This window comes from Galeopterus variegatus, unplaced genomic scaffold (genome assembly GCF_000696425.1).
Source record: "Galeopterus variegatus unplaced genomic scaffold, G_variegatus-3.0.2 Scaffold3339, whole genome shotgun sequence".
In the NCBI taxonomy this organism is placed as follows: Eukaryota; Metazoa; Chordata; class Mammalia; order Dermoptera; family Cynocephalidae; genus Galeopterus; species Galeopterus variegatus.
This window is the reverse complement of record NW_007729450.1, coordinates 127159-146419: the sequence shown is the minus strand read 5'-3', so window position 1 is coordinate 146419 and position 19261 is coordinate 127159. Positions and strand designations below refer to the sequence as shown.

Below are 19261 nucleotides of genomic sequence, written 5' to 3'. Positions count from 1 at the left end.
GCCCCAACTACAGCAGCAGAGCCTCGGCCCCGCAGCACAGGGCGGGACTTCCCGCATCTCCCCAGGCACTGCAGACGTCCCTCGGGGAAGAGAGAAAAGGACTCCACTAGAATCTAGAAGCTTCGCACTGCCCAGGGATGCAGGTGAGCACCCCATTTATTGTCTCAGCACAGACACTTTTGGAAGCAGAAAGAGGCACTGTTAATATCTCCATGGGAGCACTCAGCATAGACCAGGACCATCCCGGATAAAGGAAATGTGTAATCATACTAATTAGGGGATAAGATGACTGAGGGGTCCTACCCCTGCAGGACTGGCTTCCTTTAAGACTGGCTGTGGTGAAAAGGACCCAGGTACCAGGGATCTGTCTGGACTTGCTCGTCCGCTGTGAAGCAAATTCAGACCCCAACTTCTCTGCTGCAGCTCCTCAAGTGGCCTGTAGTTGGGCAGAGGCCACACTAAAGTGTTAGCTTGTTGGAAAAGGTCATGTAAACCCCAGCTCTCCATATTCCACCCAGAACATCTGATCCTTCTGTGTTTATGTGTGTGTGTGCCTCTGATACAAAACGCAAACTGTTTTACATAACGTCAAACTCAGATATAAATAGCATCACTTTAAAATGTTATGAAATAGGATGATAGTTTAAAAATAAAATCTCTTTGCCTCCTTATAGGGCACTCAGCAATCTCGGAGGTCATCTAGCCCCACCTTCTGATTTTAAAGATGAGGCAACCCAAGGTCCAGAGAGGGAAATGACCCGTCCAAGGGACACACAGCAGTGTCAGTACATTCTGTATTTCTGTAAGGCCCTGCTGGAAAGTCCCCAACTCCATGAAGGATTCTTCTGGACCCTCATCTCTGAGTCACCCCTCTTTTCCCAGACACCTGAGTCCTCCCGCTGTCCTTGCTCACACCCACATCACATTCTATCCCCAGATCTACTTGCTCTCTGCCTCTCCCTCCCACCTCATCCAGAGTCCCTTTCAGAAAGGGTCACTTTCTCACTCATCTCACTGTCCCCCAGGGCCTGGCAGGGCCTCCATCAGGATACTTGCTCAGTCACTGTCACCCCAGTCACAGATCGGTGATTTCGAGATTTCTGCATCCTTACAATTTCCTTTTCAACTTTCTCAAATGGAAACGAGGGAAAATTCTACCAGGTGGTCTCACACAGTGGGTTGGGAAGAACAGCACATAGTGGAAGGGCATGTTCTAGAAAGTTCAAATACGAAGGTATTTCCAAAAGTTCATGGAAAAATAGAAGAGAACACAAATCTTTCCATGAACTTTTTGAAGACCCCTCATATAGGTTAACCACCATGATGCTAGTGATAAGTAGGTCACCAAACTGCATGTGCCCATGCATGGGTCTGTATATGTGAAAACGTGTGCACGTGTGTACGCTGCATGTGCACGTCTGTGCATGTGCATGTATGGGTGGTGTGCATGCATCTGTGTGTGGACGTGAGCGTGTGCATGTGTGTGTGCTTGTGCATGTGTGTCTCTGTGCACACACATGTGCATGAAATCAGCCTCAGGTACTTTCAGCCTCAGCTAGTTTTAGTGCCGTCTCTCTCTCTCAAGCTGCCTCCTAGAATTACTGTCCACCTGCCATGGTCACAGCACAGGACTCCCCTCAGCTAGAGCAGGGGCCTAAGGACATCCCTTCAGCTTCCCTCACCCAGGAGCTGGCCCAGCCCCAGCTTTTAGCACTCATGGCGAGGATGGGTGGTTACAGAAAGACCTACATCCCATGGCCTGGAGAGGGACCAACCGATACTGAAAACGTCATAGCTTCTGTCCTTTCATCTGGGGAAAGGAAAAGGTCCTCGGAGCCTCAGATAGTGCTGAAGGTGCCCTGCTGCATGTCTGGTGTCCTGCTGCGTGTCTACGCATGTGCGTGTCTATGTGTGTGCGTGTTTCTCTGTGCATGTGTCTGTGTGTGCGTGTCTGTGTGCATGCCTCTGTGTGCTTGCACACAGTAAGGGCAGAACAAAGTGTAAACCCTCCATGTGTTCAAAACATCCTACAGTGGCTTCCGCTTCCTCTTTTTTCTGCCTCTTTCTTACCCTCTTTCTCCTTTCCAGCCTCGTCCCTTCCCCTAAAGTCTGAGGAAAAAGGCTGTGACACCTACTGTGCCCCATCATCCCCACCCCAGGCCATCTATTGGCAGCACTTCGATGTCAAACCCTCTTGAACCCGCTTTCTTACTACGGGAGCAGCTCCCAATACATCCTGGTCTTCTTCCTGGGTTCAAGGGAATGCCCCAGTTCTAAAGTTCTGTGATTGGGTGACCAGGGTCCCCTTCACAGTCCTGTCAAGCATCTCACTCCACCTGTTTCTGGAAGGAAAATCCTAATTTTAAGCCTCCATCCAAGTCCTTGGTGATTTGATCTGCCCTTCTCTACACCTTCTCCTTTTCTGATCTGCCCTTCTCTACACCTTCTCCTTTTCTGATACCTCCTTTCCTTGCAGGACTAAGTCTGCTGGTTTCCAGGAGACTCCCTCACTGTTCTCTCTGCTCAGAGCCGCCGCACTATTCTGTCTTCTAAAGCCTGACCCTGAGCCTTTCATTTAGGAGCAAACTTCTGAAAATTATATAAATGCTACAAATCCTAATTTAGAGAAACAGATTCTCCATCATATGAGATGCAAGCTCTTTCTCTTCTAACACGCCTCACTAGCCAAGATGGGGATTCTCAAACTCTGTGCCAGCAGGAACCCCTGCTCTGAATTTGCCATCCACCATTTTAAAAGATTCTGTCTACAAAACTCTGTTATCATGATATACCCCGAGCAGCTTACGATGGAAAATTTTAAATTCCCCTTATGCTTGTTAGCTATGTAGAAGAGCTTTGAGATCCCCTTCCTATGTTTCAGCGACTGATAAAAAGTCACAAACCACTAAAACCTGATTGCAGGATGCTGATAAAGAACTGCTGGTGTCCATCCAAGAAAGGCCTTGGAGGATTCGACAGAAAGAGGAGCCTTCAGGCTAGATGATCCACACTGCTTTACCCCCCACCCCAGCCTCACACTCCACTTTGCCTGTGTAGACACACACAGGACCCACAGCTTCTTGGAGAGAAGCCCTGTTCTCAACAAGCAGGAAGTGGGTTCCACAAGCCTCTGCGCAGCACCCAAGGGACCCCGATTCACGAATTCAATTCGCAGGCATTCACCTCCTCAGGCCGGCTCAGCACATGTCCCTCAGGGCCCGTGATGCCCAGGTCCAGGATCCTCTGCTGCTCCTGGAAAGTGCAAAGAAATCCTGCCTGTCAGGGAGAGCAGGACTTCACACGGCCTGGTGGCCAGCGACCTGCACCCAAAGTTACCCGTCAACGGGTGAAAATGTCACTGCTGGCCACTCAGCCTCATCCCAAGCCCTCAGGAAGAGAAGGGGCCACTGCCCTGTTCCCAGTCCTGCCCGGGCGGGGGAGATCAATTACAGCCTCCCCTAGCGGCTCAGCTGCTCCTCAGGGATGCTGGAAGCCGACGCATTCCCAGCCCCGGCCATAGTTAACATGTCTGTGTGCGACTAGGGAGTCCCCACTCAAGGCAGCTGCATTACGTGCCCAGAGAAAGAGCCTATCCATGTACAGTCACCGCTGTACATCCTGCTGAGCACAACGGGAGGCACGCATGTCACCGGCCTTAGCAGAGCCCCAGCACAGGAACACCAAGTACCCTGGGTTTTCCCCGTGGCAATTAAGCTACAAAAGTCACCCTTCTTGAAACTGCCTCTTGCCTCCAGGTGACAAAGAACAAAGGAAAGCCCCATACCTCTGCAATGATGTCACCATTTTCTGCGTGGACTTGGGCTATGGCACCAATATCCCGGATCACACTCAACACTTCATATATCTGAGAGAGAAGAGAGTGGAGATCAGAAACGAGGACAAACATCTCCCTGTTGGCAGCATTTCTGGGGTGAGAAACAGGACCCCTCAGCTGCATCTATTAAGCCTGGCTTGTGTGACCTGCCTGACGGCGGTATTTCTGGCCACACTGGCAGAGAGACGCCCTCATAATGAAGGATGTGGATCAGGAGTGAGAGGCTCCCCGACGGGACCTGGGTCTGCGGCAGGTGTGCGGAGGAGACCACGCCGTGCCAAGGTGGCAGCTCCGAGGCTCAGATCCAGAGCCTGGGGGGGGCACCAGTGCTGGGGCCAGCGCACTGGGTTCACACGCTCACCAAATTACATCCACCAGCCGTTTCCCACCAAGCTAAGGGATGTGTGTACATTGGAGGCTGTTTTACCAGACAACAGCAGTGGCCTGAAACGTACCCACTGTCAGCGAGCCTATTCAGGAAAGCCGACTCTCTTACCTGGCAATCCGTTAGCTGGAAGCGATCTTTGAAAGCCATGTACACAAGGAAGGAATTTACCCCTAGAGGACAGACAAAACAGAGTGGTGGAGGCATGACTTTTAACAGATAAAGCAAAATCAGATAATCTGGAAGGAAAGAAGAAAGTGATAATACTCTGTGTGTGTGTGTGTGTGTGTGTGTGTGTGTGTGTGTGTGTGTGTGTGTGTGTGTGTGTGTGTGTAGAGAGAGAGAGAGAAAGACGGAGGGACAGAGCATGATAAAGCAAATGGATAAAATAAAAACAACTAAAGAATCTGAGAAGAGGGTGTATGAGAATTCTTTCCAGTACCCTTACAATTTTTCTGTAAGTTTAGAACAGTATCAAAATTAAAAGTTGCCAGTATTTATACACCCATCTTCACAGAAACATTATTCACAATAGCCAAACGGTGAAAGCAATGAAGTGTCCACCGACAGGTGTACAGATAGCAGAATACAACCTCTATACATGCAATGGAATATTATTTGGCCTTAAAAAGGAAGGAAATTCTGACACGTGCTACGACATGATGAACCTTGAGGACATTATGCTAAGTGAAATAAGCCAGTCACAAAAGACAAATACTGTACGGTTCCACTTATATGAGGTCCCTAGAGGAGTCAAATTCACAGAGACAGAAACAGAATGGGGGTGGCCAGGAGTTGTGGGGGAGGGGAACGGGGAGTTATTGCTAACGGGGACAGTTTCAGCTTGGTAAGATGAAGAGTTGGGGAGATGGACGGTGGTGTCGGCTGCACAACAGTGTGAATGTACATTAACAGTGTTAATGCCACTGAACTGCACACTTAAAAGTGGTTAAAATGGTAAATTTTATGTTATGTGTATTTATCACAGTGCGTTTTTTAAAAAAACAAAAGCTACTCCCAAAACAAGCCACTTTAACAAGAAAATGAATTACCAGAAGTTTCTGTCTATGAAGATCTATAATCAACATCTTTTCTTTGGCAAACAGACTGCCCTCTTTGCCAATTTTTAAGAAACACTTTTTAGAATAAGAAAAGGGCCATTAGTTCAACAAGCAAATGTTGCAATTCTCATCCTGGGTTCTTAGAGTTCTTGCCCCCTAAGGCACCAGACCAAAGTCGCTGCCCAGCACCCATCACGATTTTAAACAACTGTCCTGACAACCTTGGAGCTGTACTTCAAGCCACCTGGGGGGTGTTGGAAGCTGCCTAAGTTAAAAGCCTCAGGACATCCTGGTCCTCCTCTCCTTGCCAGGCAACAGTTGCTATGGTAACCCTCCTGCCTGATTTGGAATAGATTCATTCTACTTATCAAAAGTTAAATCCATTGGAGTCTTGGCATTCTCAAAAGTGGGAAAGGTCAAATGTTACCTTTTTCTTTTTATGTATAACCTTCCTGCTAGGAAGATCTTAGAGGACATCTAGTCCAACACCCTCATGTGAGAGATATTTTAAAAACTGAGTCACACAGCTAGTCTGCGGCAGAGAAATAAACCCAGGACGCTTGCTTTTCATTGAGTTTTTTCTCCCCTATCATATCCAGGCCTAGAGATTTCCCTCCTGCATTTTACCCATAGCACCTGGTACTTCTGAGCCAAGAAATCCCAGAACCCTAAAGCATCAGGTGCTTCCCAGAAGGTTAAAATCCAATGAGGTCAACAAACAACCCCAGGAATCTAGTCTACAGCCAAGCTCAGAGTTCCAGGAAGACGACGGAAAGACGATGTGGTTTGGCTCCACCACCTAAAACCCCTGAGGTTCCTACTGACAAGAGTCAGAGAGGCCCTTGGGGTAGTAAACATTCCTCCAGCCTCCCTGTGAATCTTCCCCATCCCTGGAATCTTGCTCCCCAAAATAATTCTACAGGACAGTAAAGACCACTGAGGTTCGCTCAGGTTTGGAGTGTCTCACAACCCTGCGATCCACCCTGGATTCTCCCCGGTTTGTAGGAAGAAGCTGCCCAGCACTCAAGGCTCCTGTACACTTCCAGAGTCCTCACTGGGACCCACATTTGTTATCTCTGAGGGTAAATCACTCTCGCTGTAGCCTCAACCCCCAGACCTGGCTGGAGAGCACAGGCCCCTCCAGCCAACAAGCTGCGAGCTGCTGTCACATAAGAATGGGTCCCAGGTGCAGGGCTCATATGCTCTTATCAATGAACGCTTGTGTTACCGTGTTGGGTAAGGCCACCTCCAACCAGCGAGAGCTGCAGCCCTGCTACTCAGGGCAGGCTCGGACGTGAGGCACAAACGGGATCTAGGAGCACTATCTGCAGAGCACTTCCTCCCAGAGCTGGGACAGGAGACTATGTGCAGAGGGTGCAAATGGGCACAGCTTACCATGGTCCTTCACCAGTGCTTCCATCTCTTCCTGGACACCCTTGTGCCACTCGGTGATGTCCACGTGCAGAGAGTAGTCGCAGCACGACTTGCTGTCAGCCCACTCCCGCCACTGGTCGAAGGCGGCCAGCAGACTTGTCCCAGGCTCAGGAACAACATGGTCGACTAGAAAGGAAAAGACATTTGTCATCATCAACAAGAGCCTCGAGGGCCGTGTGCCAGCCAGTGTTTCTCTTTGTGAACTCTGAATAAGGCTTCTGGAGTTCAGAATCAAGACGGTGATCTCTACCACCAGCTTCAAAGAATCCACTTACGCCAGCTGACTGCCCAAGAGGGAGAACACAGAAACTTGGTGTTGGAGGACGGCTCCAGTGAAACCACGCGTGAACTGCCCAGATCTGATTTCCCAGCTCAGAATCCCTGAAAGCACAAACCCTGGGCACATTTCACGGACAGTGAGTCCTTATGGACAATGGCAGTGTCACATGGCCAGCTGGAGCGGCCAAACCCTTCTTTGTGTGGATAGCTGCTTGTGAGACATGCTCCCCACTCCCCACCAGACGGCAAAGAACTTGAAGGTGCTGGAATAGAGCCATGCAGACTGGGCCTTTGCAAAGATCCCGGCAATACCCAGTCTCTCATTACTGCTCATATTTCTTCAGCATAATGCCACTCTGTAATTTAAGGGAAATCTTTCATCTTAAGAGTTCAAAGCATTTTAAAACTGTGGTCACTATGATATTACTATTGAGGTAGGCTGATATGGAGGACAGAGGACCCTGGTTTCAGGAGGACCTGAGTTTGTTTTCTGGCTCCAACATTTACCTACAAGGTGCTTAACCTCTACCACCCTGAGTTTCTGTGCTGGTCTAAAATGGGGGTAACATTACCTAGCACATACATTTGTTAAAAGGATTAAATGAGACAGTGTATCTGTTAAACTTATGTCACTTCACTATTTAAATGTCACTCCTCCAATGGCTTCCCCTTGCCCTTCAGATGAAGACTAAAGGCCACAACAAGGTCTACGAGATCCTGCATCTTGGCCCTAGCCTTCCTCTACAACTTGACCTTGGGCCATCTCTCCCTTGTGCTCTGCTCTCCAGCTACATGAAGAAAGGGCCTCTTTCAGTCCCTACAATATCAGCCTGCTCCCTTCTACCACAGGGCCTTTGCACATGCTATTTAGAGAGCACTTTCCCAGTTACATAATGACAGGAGATTCACCATAACTATTTTTCCCATCTTCTACACAAAAGCACTAAAATGCAAACTGAAATGATTTGTCCAAGGTCAAATCAAATTTGTACAATAACAAAGGTAAAACCCAGGACTCTTGACGCCTAAAGCAATGAGTCATTCTTCCCAAATAAAATATTAGTGTTTCTACATCCAGGCAAGCAGTTTCTTTCTATAAGAAAACGCCAGCCCAGGCAACGCTGGTGAGCTCAGATTTCTGCAATGGGTCAAATCTTGCAGGTGATACTAAATTTCGGTCAACTGAGCTTGGCTTTGTATATATAAGAAATATGGCCAACTACGCTAAATTTTCCTTTGACAAAATTTAGTCTTAACAGTCAGCTTTCCATATCCACAAGTTCCTCATCTGTGGATTCAACCAACCCCAACCAAATATGAAAATATTTGGTAAAAAAAACTGCATTTGTACTGAACACATACAGACTTTCTTTTCTTATCAATATCCCTTAAANGCACATTTCACGGACAGTGAGTCCTTATGGACAATGGCAGTGTCACATGGCCAGCTGGAGCGGCCAAACCCTTCTTTGTGTGGATAGCTGCTTGTGAGACATGCTCCCCACTCCCCACCAGACGGCAAAGAACTTGAAGGTGCTGGAATAGAGCCATGCAGACTGGGCCTTTGCAAAGATCCCGGCAATACCCAGTCTCTCATTACTGCTCATATTTCTTCAGCATAATGCCACTCTGTAATTTAAGGGAAATCTTTCATCTTAAGAGTTCAAAGCATTTTAAAACTGTGGTCACTATGATATTACTATTGAGGTAGGCTGATATGGAGGACAGAGGACCCTGGTTTCAGGAGGACCTGAGTTTGTTTTCTGGCTCCAACATTTACCTACAAGGTGCTTAACCTCTACCACCCTGAGTTTCTGTGCTGGTCTAAAATGGGGGTAACATTACCTAGCACATACATTTGTTAAAAGGATTAAATGAGACAGTGTATCTGTTAAACTTATGTCACTCCACTATTTAAATGTCACTCCTCCAATGGCTTCCCCTTGCCCTTCAGATGAAGACTAAAGGCCACAACAAGGTCTACGAGATCCTGCATCTTGGCCCTAGCCTTCCTCTACAACTTGACCTTGGGCCATCTCTCCCTTGTGCTCTGCTCTCCAGCTACATGAAGAAAGGGCCTCTTTCAGTCCCTACAATATCAGCCTGCTCCCTTCTACCACAGGGCCTTTGCACATGCTATTTAGAGAGCACTTTCCCAGTTACATAATGACAGGAGATTCACCATAACTATTTTTCCCATCTTCTACACAAAAGCACTAAAATGCAAACTGAAATGATTTGTCCAAGGTCAAATCAAATTTGTACAATAACAAAGGTAAAACCCAGGACTCTTGACGCCTAAAGCAATGAGTCATTCTTCCCAAATAAAATATTAGTGTTTCTACATCCAGGCAAGCAGTTTCTTTCTATAAGAAAACGCCAGCCCAGGCAACGCTGGTGAGCTCAGATTTCTGCAATGGGTCAAATCTTGCAGGTGATACTAAATTTCGGTCAACTGAGCTTGGCTTTGTATATATAAGAAATATGGCCAACTACGCTAAATTTTCCTTTGACAAAATTTAGTCTTAACAGTCGGCTTTCCATATCCACAAGTTCCTCATCTGTGGATTCAACCAACCCCAACCAAATATGAAAATATTTGGTTATATAAGAAATATGGCCAACTACGCTAAATTTTCCTTTGACAAAATTTAGTCTTAACAGTCAGCTTTCCATATCCACAAGTTCCTCATCTGTGGATTCAACCAACCCCAACCAAATATGAAAATATTTGGTAAAAAAACTGCATTTGTACTGAACACATACAGACTTTCTTTTCTTATCAATATCCCTTAAAGAATATAGTGTAACAACTATTTATAAAGCATTTGCACTGTATTAAGTATTATAAATAATCTAGAGATGATTTAAAGTATATGGGAGGATGTGTGTAGATTATATGCAAATACTACAGTATTTTATATCAAGGACTTAAGCATCCATGGATTAGGGTATTTGGGGGAGTGGTCCTCGAACCAATCCCACATGGATACTGAGAGACAACTGTATTAGTATGTGTAATTAAATGGGGGTACACACATATCTGGTATCTGTAATATAGGTAGTGTTGTCTAATGAAAACAAAAATTATGTACACATTAAACGCAAGCCTGTTCCATTAGTAAAATGCTAACATCAAAACCCTGACAAAACAATTCTGATTTTTCTTCTTAAATTGTCCCCACCCCCCCACCCCCCCAAAAAAAACCCTCACAAAACCATGACTTTGTAGCGTCAGCTTGGACTGAATCTCCTTGCCAATCCCCCGGTGTCATCTCTTGCCTACTCCAATCCATGCTTCATAAGCAGCCAGGAGGATCTTCTTAAACCCTTTATCCCTTGATCAAATCCTTCAGTAGCCGTCCACCATCGTTAGAGTAAAATTCACACTCTTTCCCTTGGTCCAGCCAGACCTGGCCCTGGGTGATCTATCCAACATGCTCCCTATTCCTTCCCACTCACCACCGATGGCCACCACGACCTTTTTTCACTTCTGTGACCTGCCCGACTCCTGCCGACCTGCAGGCCTCTGCACAAGCAGTTCCCTCTCTCTGGAAATCCCCCACCCCTTGCTCTTAACTCGGGCATCTCCTCCTCACCTTTTACTTCAGGGCTAAATGTCACCGTTCTGGGGTAGCATCACTATTTGCTATAGTTTCTGATTTACTCTCTGACCGTCCCCCACCCCCACCCCCACCCCCAATGGGATGTAAACTCCGTCAGAGCAGAGACTGAATGCCGAGGCAAAGGAGTAGCTCAATAAATGTTCTAGATAAACAGATGAACGTTCCCTTCCAGCTCTCCCACTCCACCCTGCACGATCAGAGCAAGCAGCAGAGGAGGTGCTTTCCTGAGAACCCAATCAGCTCTTTTTTAATAGTTAAGAGGGTAAACTTTACGTTATTTTAAATTATTTTTCATAATAATTGCGCATATTTAAGGGTACAATGTGATATTTTGGTACACGTAGACAATGTGCAATGATCAAATCAGGGTAATCTGCACATCTGTTGCTCAAACACTTCTCATTTCTTTGTGCTAGGAACAAAATCTCTTCTACCTATATGAAATTGTACAATAAACTGTTAACTGTAGTCACCCCACGGAGCTGCTGTGAAGCCTGAAGACCCCCTCTGCTTACCACTGCCCTGTGAGACCCTCAGCCACATCTGGCTGCCGGAGAGAAATGCACTCCTGTCACTGGACAGCATGGGGTATGAATAAAAACTGCTTTCTAAAAAAAAAATAATTTTTCTGATGATATAATTTTGCTTTGAGTAGAAAATCTTAAAAAATATAGAAAATTTTAGGGAAAATTAATATCACATCTAATCCAATTACCACCTCCCCCATCAACCTACTCAAATTTGGGTGTATTTTCTACAAGTCTTTTTTCTATATACTGCATTTTATGCAGTTTCTTTATGTGTAGTCCACCTTCTTCCCCCCGAAAGTTTTAAGGTTGCTTATAAAGATACATAAAATACAAGAAGATTTGATAAGCCAGAAACAGGTATAAAAGAAGATTTAGAAAATGATGATAGAATATAAAATGAAACCAGGAATGAGGCATGTAAGTATGTATGTGTATCATACGTGTACATATGTGTAAAATGTATGTGTGTGCATGTGCGTGGTGTATGTGAAAAGAAATAATATATAAATAACATGTAGAATTACACATTGGCTAAATTTAGAGTTAGGCTCTCTTGCCAGTGTAAATAAGGAAGCCTGGTGTGTGCAACTATCTACTTCCTTTGGGATTAAAAAAAAAAAACAAACCACTTCTTAGGAGAATGCCAAGCACTGCAGATATTCAGACCCATACACTCACAGTTACTGAAAAATCCTTCCCTTCTATTGTTTTATGGTGGCCTTTTTTTTTTTTTTTGTCTTTTGTCTTTTTCCGTGTCTGGCAACGGATCGCAACCCTCAGTGCCACCCCCGCAACGGACCGGGGACCGGCAACGGGACTGCAACCCTCAGCGCTGCCCCCACGCCCCGCTCAGCCAGTGAGCGGGAACCGGTCTGCATGTGGGATCCGAACCCTCGGGCGGGAGCACCGCTGCGCTTCCCAAGCGGCGCACTTATCCAGTGCGCCACCGGGCCGGCCCTATGGTGGCCTTTTAAAAACATCTTAACATTACCATTAGATTAGATATTTACTAATACTGCTAATTACAGAGAGACAATACCAGATTCTATTCCTGCGCTATTTTGCTCCATTTATCTCTGTCAGTACTAAATAGAGCAGCTTTTCAAAACACATTTTAGCATCTCGTGGTAAAAGTTCCCCTTCATTACACTCTTTTTAAAAATTTTTACGAGGAAAAAAATGTACCTTTCACAAGCTCATTTCCTCTGTAAGATTTTCTCCCCTTCTCCTTCACCTATGAAATCTGAGACTACAGTGTATGGGATGCCCAGTCCCATTCCAGGTGGCTCAAGCAAGCCACCTAATGTTGTTCTGCCTCCACCTACTGCTTGACAAAGTGGGGACGGGCAGCTGGCAAGGGCAACCTCAGAGTGATGACACGACTCACCACCCTAAGTCCCAAGGGCACATCAGATCATCTGGTGCTATAACCCTCATACGTCAGGGTGCATGAGAATGGTCTTGAGTGCTCATCAAGACACAGGTTCCTGGATTCTGACTGCAGGTCCAGACTGGGACCTGACCATCTGCATTTCTAATAAGAAACCCAGGAGCTACAGAGTTTGCCTGGGGCCACTAGAGTATCACTAATTGAGTGCAAATGTTTTCCCCTTCACTTCTCTTCCCACGTCTGTCCTCTCATGCCCATTTTACCAGGAGGGGCCTGTTTGTTTACTATCCAATAGCATCACCACTTACAAAAAATATCAGGTGCCCCAGTTGCAGTACCGTGGCTTCCCTCCATATCCAAAACCAGTTCCTAGAGTTAGGAACCCCTGAAAACTCAGGACCCAAACAAAGCTGAGAACTTCACGGACATAAACACTTTCCCTCCAAGAGCTAATGACACTCAGAAACGTGTCCATGAAAAGCCTCCATGTGTTTTCCCACAGTTCTCTTTCCTCCAAACCTCTCTTGGGAAGAGCTGCTCCAAGGGAACAGGGCAGAATGTCACACTCACTTCCGGAGGGAGCAGAGAGTCCCCACTAAGGACACAAGCTGAAAATGACTTGCACAGAACTCACAGGCCTTTCTCTGGTGACCTTCCTAAGCCATCTGCCCCTGCAAGAGGGAAAGCTCGGCAACCCTGCTATCCATGGGCAGTGACCAGAGCATGGACTTTGAGTGCAAAGAGCCCCAAGTACTGATCTAGTTCTTGCTGCAGTACCCCTGGCTTTGGTTATTCTTGGGGATTTCAATTTCTTCATCTATAAAACATAGGTATGAAACTACCTACCACTCAGGACTGCAAGAAGTCTACAGAAGAAAGCACATGGAAAAATGTCTGGCACATGATGCCATGGGATCACAGCTTTTCACTGCCTTAGGATGAGCAAACACCACTGTGGTTTGAGTGGGAGGCCTGTGAATCTGGTTTATGAGAGGGCCAAGATCATGCCCCAAGACAGTGGCCTGAATTTGGAAGTTATAAGCAGTAGATCTGCAAATGCCTTAATCTAGACAATACCATTTCCAAAAAACTATTATTACTTATATTAAAAATGTCAAAGGACCCTATATTTTTTAACAGCTTTCTTGAGATATAATTCATATATTACACAATTCACTCATCCAAAGGGTAAAATTCAATGGTTTTTAGTATATTCAAGAGCTGCGGGCCGGCCTGGTGGCGCACTGGAGAGTGTGCCGCGCTCCCGCCGAGGGTTCGGATCCCATGTGGAGACCGGTTCCCGCTCACTGGCTGAGCGCGGTGCGGGCGCAACACCGAGGGTTGCAATCCCGTTGCCCTGGTTGCGATCCCGTTACCGGTCAGTAAAGAAGACAAAAAGGAAAAAAAAAAAAAAGAGCTGCACAACCATCATCACAATGTAATTTTAGAACACCACCCTAAGAAGAAACCCCGTACCCATCAGCATCACTCCCCACTCTCGTCTACCCTTCTACTCACAGCTCTGATCAACCACTAATCTACTTTCTGTCACTATAGATTGGCTTATTCTGCACATTTCATGACAATGGAAGCATACAAGATGTGGTCCTCGGTGTTTGGCTGCTTTTGTTTAGCATGATGTTTTCAAGGCTCATCCATGTTGCACCATGAATCAGTCCTTCATTCCTTTTGCTTGCCTCAAGTGGTTTTGGTATCCTGTTTTCATGCTTACTGGATATTGGCAAAGTATTAGAAACAAAGTAAACAAGCTGCTCCTTGAAAATTCAAGTATAGGACTCCTTTGGAGTTTGTAGTATTTAAAAGACTAAAATTTTTAACATTTTTTTTTTTTTGGAGATTGCTGTAGAGTCACGTGCAGATGTAAGGAATGATCCAGAGAGATCCTCATACCCTTTGCCCAGTCTCCCCCAATGGAAACATCTTGCCTAACTACAACATAATATCACAACCAGGAGGCAGCACTGATATGATCCAAGACCCCAAGTGTTTAAAAGGTCGACATCAGTGTTTCAGTGTTTCTGATTAGTTCTCAAGGGGCCCTTCATATTTAAAACACAAAGAGATGCCGGAAAAGTCATCACTATGGTCACTGTTCTGGAATTGAAGCAGCCGAGCAGGAGCCACATTCTACATGTCTGTTGGGGTTATGCAAGGCAGGAGGAGAGGCAGCTCTCAACCCAGCCCTCCTGATCCCACCTAGGGCCCCCGCAGCCCCTCCAAAGCCTCAGGCCAGCTGCACAGAGGAGCAGATCCAAACATGCCTGTTGGTGCACACACCTGCCTCACTCCCTGGGACACACACTCGATCCTCACTCTCCAGCTGCTGCCTTATTCTCTGCTTTTAACTGTGTGTGCATCAGCCCCTCCCTTTTCATCTTAGCTAAATTAATCGGTTTGAATTAAAAGCAAACCATCAGGGAGAGAGCAACACAAACCACCCGGTGGCTTATCTGCATGGCTTTCCCAAGCTGGCATCTACCCTGCAAAACACTGGGTGAACTCATTGACCAGGCAGGGAATGGCTTTTGTTGGTGGAGAGATAAGAGCCTTTGTGAGCCCTGCCTGCCAGTTAGGATAACATGGCTTTATTCGGGGCGGGGGTGGGGGGGGCAGAAGGAAAAAGAAAGCCCCTGCTCCTGGGAATGTAAGAGGTACCCATAGGAGAGACAGAAGTGGAAAGACCAGAGCCAGGCACCTCAGTTCCTAGCCAGTTCTGCCACGGACTTTGGGCACAGAATTCAAGTTCTCTGAGCTTCAGATGCCTCATCTGTGAAATGGGACTAATACTCCTACTTAACTCACAGTGTTCTAGTAAGGTATAAAAGAGTTAACATGGGAAAGACTCAGAAAAGCACCTGCTACATAGACACATTCAATAAACACAAGCAGGAGGACAAGACTCAGAAAAGCACCTGCTACACAGACACATTCAATAAACACCAGCAGGACAAACGTGTATTCCTTCGCAGGGAAAACTCTGAGGCATAAACCCCTGTGTAATATGTAGGTGCCTCTAAAGCACACGCTGCCTTTACAGGGTGAACCACTTGCCTCATGCAAATTAACTGTTTCTCCTGCAACGCAAAGAAGCATTTTCCTAAGAGCTAGAACTCTCTGGAATGTCTATGCCTGAGTTTTCTCATCTACAAAATTGTGACAATACCATAACTCACAGCATTCTTCATGAGTGGTCAATAAGATGGTGTTTGCAAACTGTAAGAGGTGCTGTTCAAATATGACCAATTTTCATTCATATTCTCACCCGTTTTCCCCAAAGCACCAAGCAGGGGGACTGGTATACAGAAGGTGCTCAATTAGCACAGGAGAGACCAAACATCACGCCTGCCTCTGCACAGTAAGGCATTGGCCAACCCTAGTACTGGAGCACTGAGGAACTTCTTCCCCCAAGAAACAGGCCAACCTGAGAGCCCCAGGATGCTCCCCCGAAGTCCCAAGCATGCAGGGCTCCCCAGCATCTGCCATCACGCTCACCACAGCGGGTTTTTACACCCCAGCCCTCCTAAGGCTGGTGAGGGGCCTCGCTGCCTTTGGTTAGCACAGGCCAATGAAACGACAACTAACATTAATGAAAGTATGTCACATACGTCGGAAGATGGAAGTCATAGTAAAAACAATCCGTTTTTATTCAGCACTTCCTATGTATCTGGTCCTTTTCTAGCACCTTCCATGGATTATCTCACTTAATCCTCACGACGGTCCCCTGAGGTCAGAGCCAGTGTTGGCCCCAGTTTCCAGTAGACAGAGCTGAAGAACAGCGAAATTAAGTAACTTGCTCACGTTACTTAAAGTGACCAGGCAGAGGGCCTGGCCTGTGGAAGGCATGCTGGGTCCACACCACCCGAGCCTCCACCACGGAGGGCCCCATGTGGGTCTCTGCAGGAAAATCAACAGCGAGGCCATAACAAGTGCAGCTGTGACTAGCAGAGGTGAGATCTGGCCTGGAGAGGTCACTCCAGATCACTCCTGTCAACCACCTCTGCTCAAAAGCAGGCGGGAGGGGCAGCCAACTGAGAAGTGAGATGCGGTCGGACCCCTTTATCTGCTGTAACTAAAGCCAGTGACCCAGCTCAGTCAACAGGGAGGAAAGCCAGTGACCCAGCTCAGTCAACAGGGAGGAAAGCGCGTCGTCGGCCCAGCAGCCGCAGGCCTGTGAGCAGCTGCCCGGAGGCCCTTCTTCCCCTCTTTCCCAAACTTTCTTCCATGTCATTTCGCTTTTCAAACTAAACGAGTATCTTCACATAAACCGAGTTGAACCGTGAGTACTCGCTCGGCATCCAGCAAGCTCTGTGAGAACGATTCAGCCAGAATCTGGTAGGAATAAGGATTGAGGCAAGATTCAGTAAAATGTATTTATAAAACAAACAGCCTCCTTAAGTGATCTGATGATCAGCCAGCTCTGGCGGAAACACAGAGATAGAAGATGTAAACCATGCCCTTAAAATGTTTACAATCTAGCTGGAGAGAAAAACACACTGAAAGGTGCACACGCGAGGCGGCTCCGCTTGATCCTCGGACTGTGGCCCCGTTCCTGGGCGTCTGTCACCGAGCTCTGGAAAGAGCTGGACGTTGCTCACACCCCACTGTCTCACCTCCCGTTCGCTCTCAGCCCACTGCACACCAGCCTCAGCCCCGCGGGGCCTTGGAACATGCCCAGGCTTCATGCCAGCCCGTCCTTTCCCTTCCCCCCACCCCTGGCTCCTTCTCCTCCTCCACCCACATGCTCAATGCTGGTGTCTCCAGGAGCTCTGTCCCCTTCATCAGATTCCACCCGCATTTCTGACATTTTCTCAGAAGGTCCTGAGCTGGGCTTCTGCACTGCTGAAGGGCAGGACCTTCCCCAGCTGGCTGCCTGGGGCTCCCTCTCTCTTGCTCCTGTCTTTTCCTCTCTCCTCGCCACCTCTGCTCCTTCTCTCTGGGTCTCCTTCCTTTGCATTCATAGTCTTCCTCATCACCCGTCTTGGCCTCAGCACTCACCGGCTGCTGGAGTTGAGGGACGGGGCCCTCTTTCGTCTCAAGCACATCTATCCCTGTGAGAAGCAGCTAAATCAGGTGGGCCCCGCCGGTGACAGCACCTGTCAGGGTGGGCACCTGCTGCGTGAAGGAGCAACTCATCATGATACTAAGAGTGGGCACCTGGAGCTGCCTGCGCCTGCTGCCATGCCCTGCCAGCCAACTTCCTTTCCCATCCATTGGAATGAGGTTGCCCATTCCTTCCAGGCTGCTGGAAGGTGGCCTGGGGACTGGGAGTCAGAGCTGGAGACTGAGTGGAGAAAGGAGAGGACGGGGCACAGGCCAGAGAGACAGCCCGGATTCCAAACCCAGCATCACTTCTGATTCTAAAGACCACCTTGTAAGGTCATCTTGGGCTTTCCATCCCATTTTCACAGATGAGCACAGGTACAACCATAGCGCCCCACTTTACGGAAATACATCCACCTCTCCTCTGCAAGAAGTTTCAAAAATGGGAAGGTGACAACTGAACCATTTTACAATCTCATAGCAGCAGCAACTTGCATTTATTTGGCAGCAATCATATCCACCTCACACGGTATGGTTTTTGAGCAGTTCCCAAAGTATGATCAGGTACCTTATCTCGTTTGATGCTCAGCCGAGGTAGGCAGGGCAGGTTTATAGTCCTCATATCACAGATGGGGAAACCGAGCCCACGTGACTTGCCTGCTGTCGTGCAGGCAGGAACTCAGGAGCTTGAACCCCAACGGAAAGCATTCAGCAGCCTGCCTTGCCTTGAAGCCTTTCCTAACAACCACCTTCGTGGCATTTCTACAAACAGCAGTCACCTCGACCTTTTCTGTCATCAGAGACACATGCAGGTTCACTTAAGTGGGCAGCTAACAAACCCACCCAGTGGGTGGAGGGTGAAATATCTAACAGGAGTCAGTGCAAGTCAATTCAGGGCATCAGGTAACGAGCGAGCGAGCGTGTCAATATTTCGGCACCTCATTAAGCCCTTCTCTTTGAGGCTCAGCACACAGGCTCTTTACATCCAAGATCAAAGGCCAGGCTGATGAAATCCGTGGGCAGTGACAAAGGGTCATTTATAATGTGCAAATCCTTTAAGAATGATGAACCAAGTGGTAAGCAGAAGTTCTTTTCCTGACTCATCCAAGCAGATGAGGAGAGAATGAGAGAGACCTCAAGCCATCTGGAGCCTGGGGGCAAAAGCCCAGGAATGGGTCCAGCAGCATCAGCCGTGGGGCACAGGTAGGGAGTCCCCAATTCAGCCCACTCTGCCAGAAACGGTTTTACTGGACACTAGGACTTGGTAGTCTGCTCTCCACTCAGAACGTTTGTGCCTGGTCTGAGAACATCTGCGAGAAAGGTTTTATCAAACCCTGCATCTGAGAACGACTCTGCAGGAGCAATGTTGAACCAGCAGAAGTGCTTAAGGACTTTAATTGTGTGTATGCAATGATGCTAATTGCCTATGAGCCTAATTTATTGATACAGCAAGTCTGACAGACTCTACCAGAAGAGACTATTAGTGGCTGGAATCAGGTTGATTCAGGAACCCTTAGAAATTATTCTATCACTCTACTTATGAAAAATCCTAGTCTCAGGGAAGTTTCTAGAGTTGCTAAATAATGTATAATCAGATGTTGCAACACCAGAATTAAATCCAGGTCTAAATCCCAAGTCTGTACATTTCCTTTTTTTTTTT

At 47.2% G+C, this 19261-nt stretch overlaps 1 protein-coding gene across 1 annotated transcript in view; it reads right to left on the bottom strand.

Annotated features, from left to right (window-relative positions):
• Nucleotides 1-19261, bottom strand: part of DPYSL2 (dihydropyrimidinase-like 2) — a 77371-nt gene that overhangs the window by 22192 nt on the left and 35918 nt on the right. Inside the window, exons 4-7 of the mRNA XM_008584705.1 lie at nucleotides 6677-6841; nucleotides 4332-4393; nucleotides 3785-3865; nucleotides 3184-3252 (exon numbers count right to left, since the gene is read on the bottom strand). Coding sequence (XP_008582927.1) covers nucleotides 3184-3252; nucleotides 3785-3865; nucleotides 4332-4393; nucleotides 6677-6841 — 377 coding nt within the window. The remainder of the gene's footprint in view (nucleotides 1-3183; nucleotides 3253-3784; nucleotides 3866-4331; nucleotides 4394-6676; nucleotides 6842-19261) is intronic.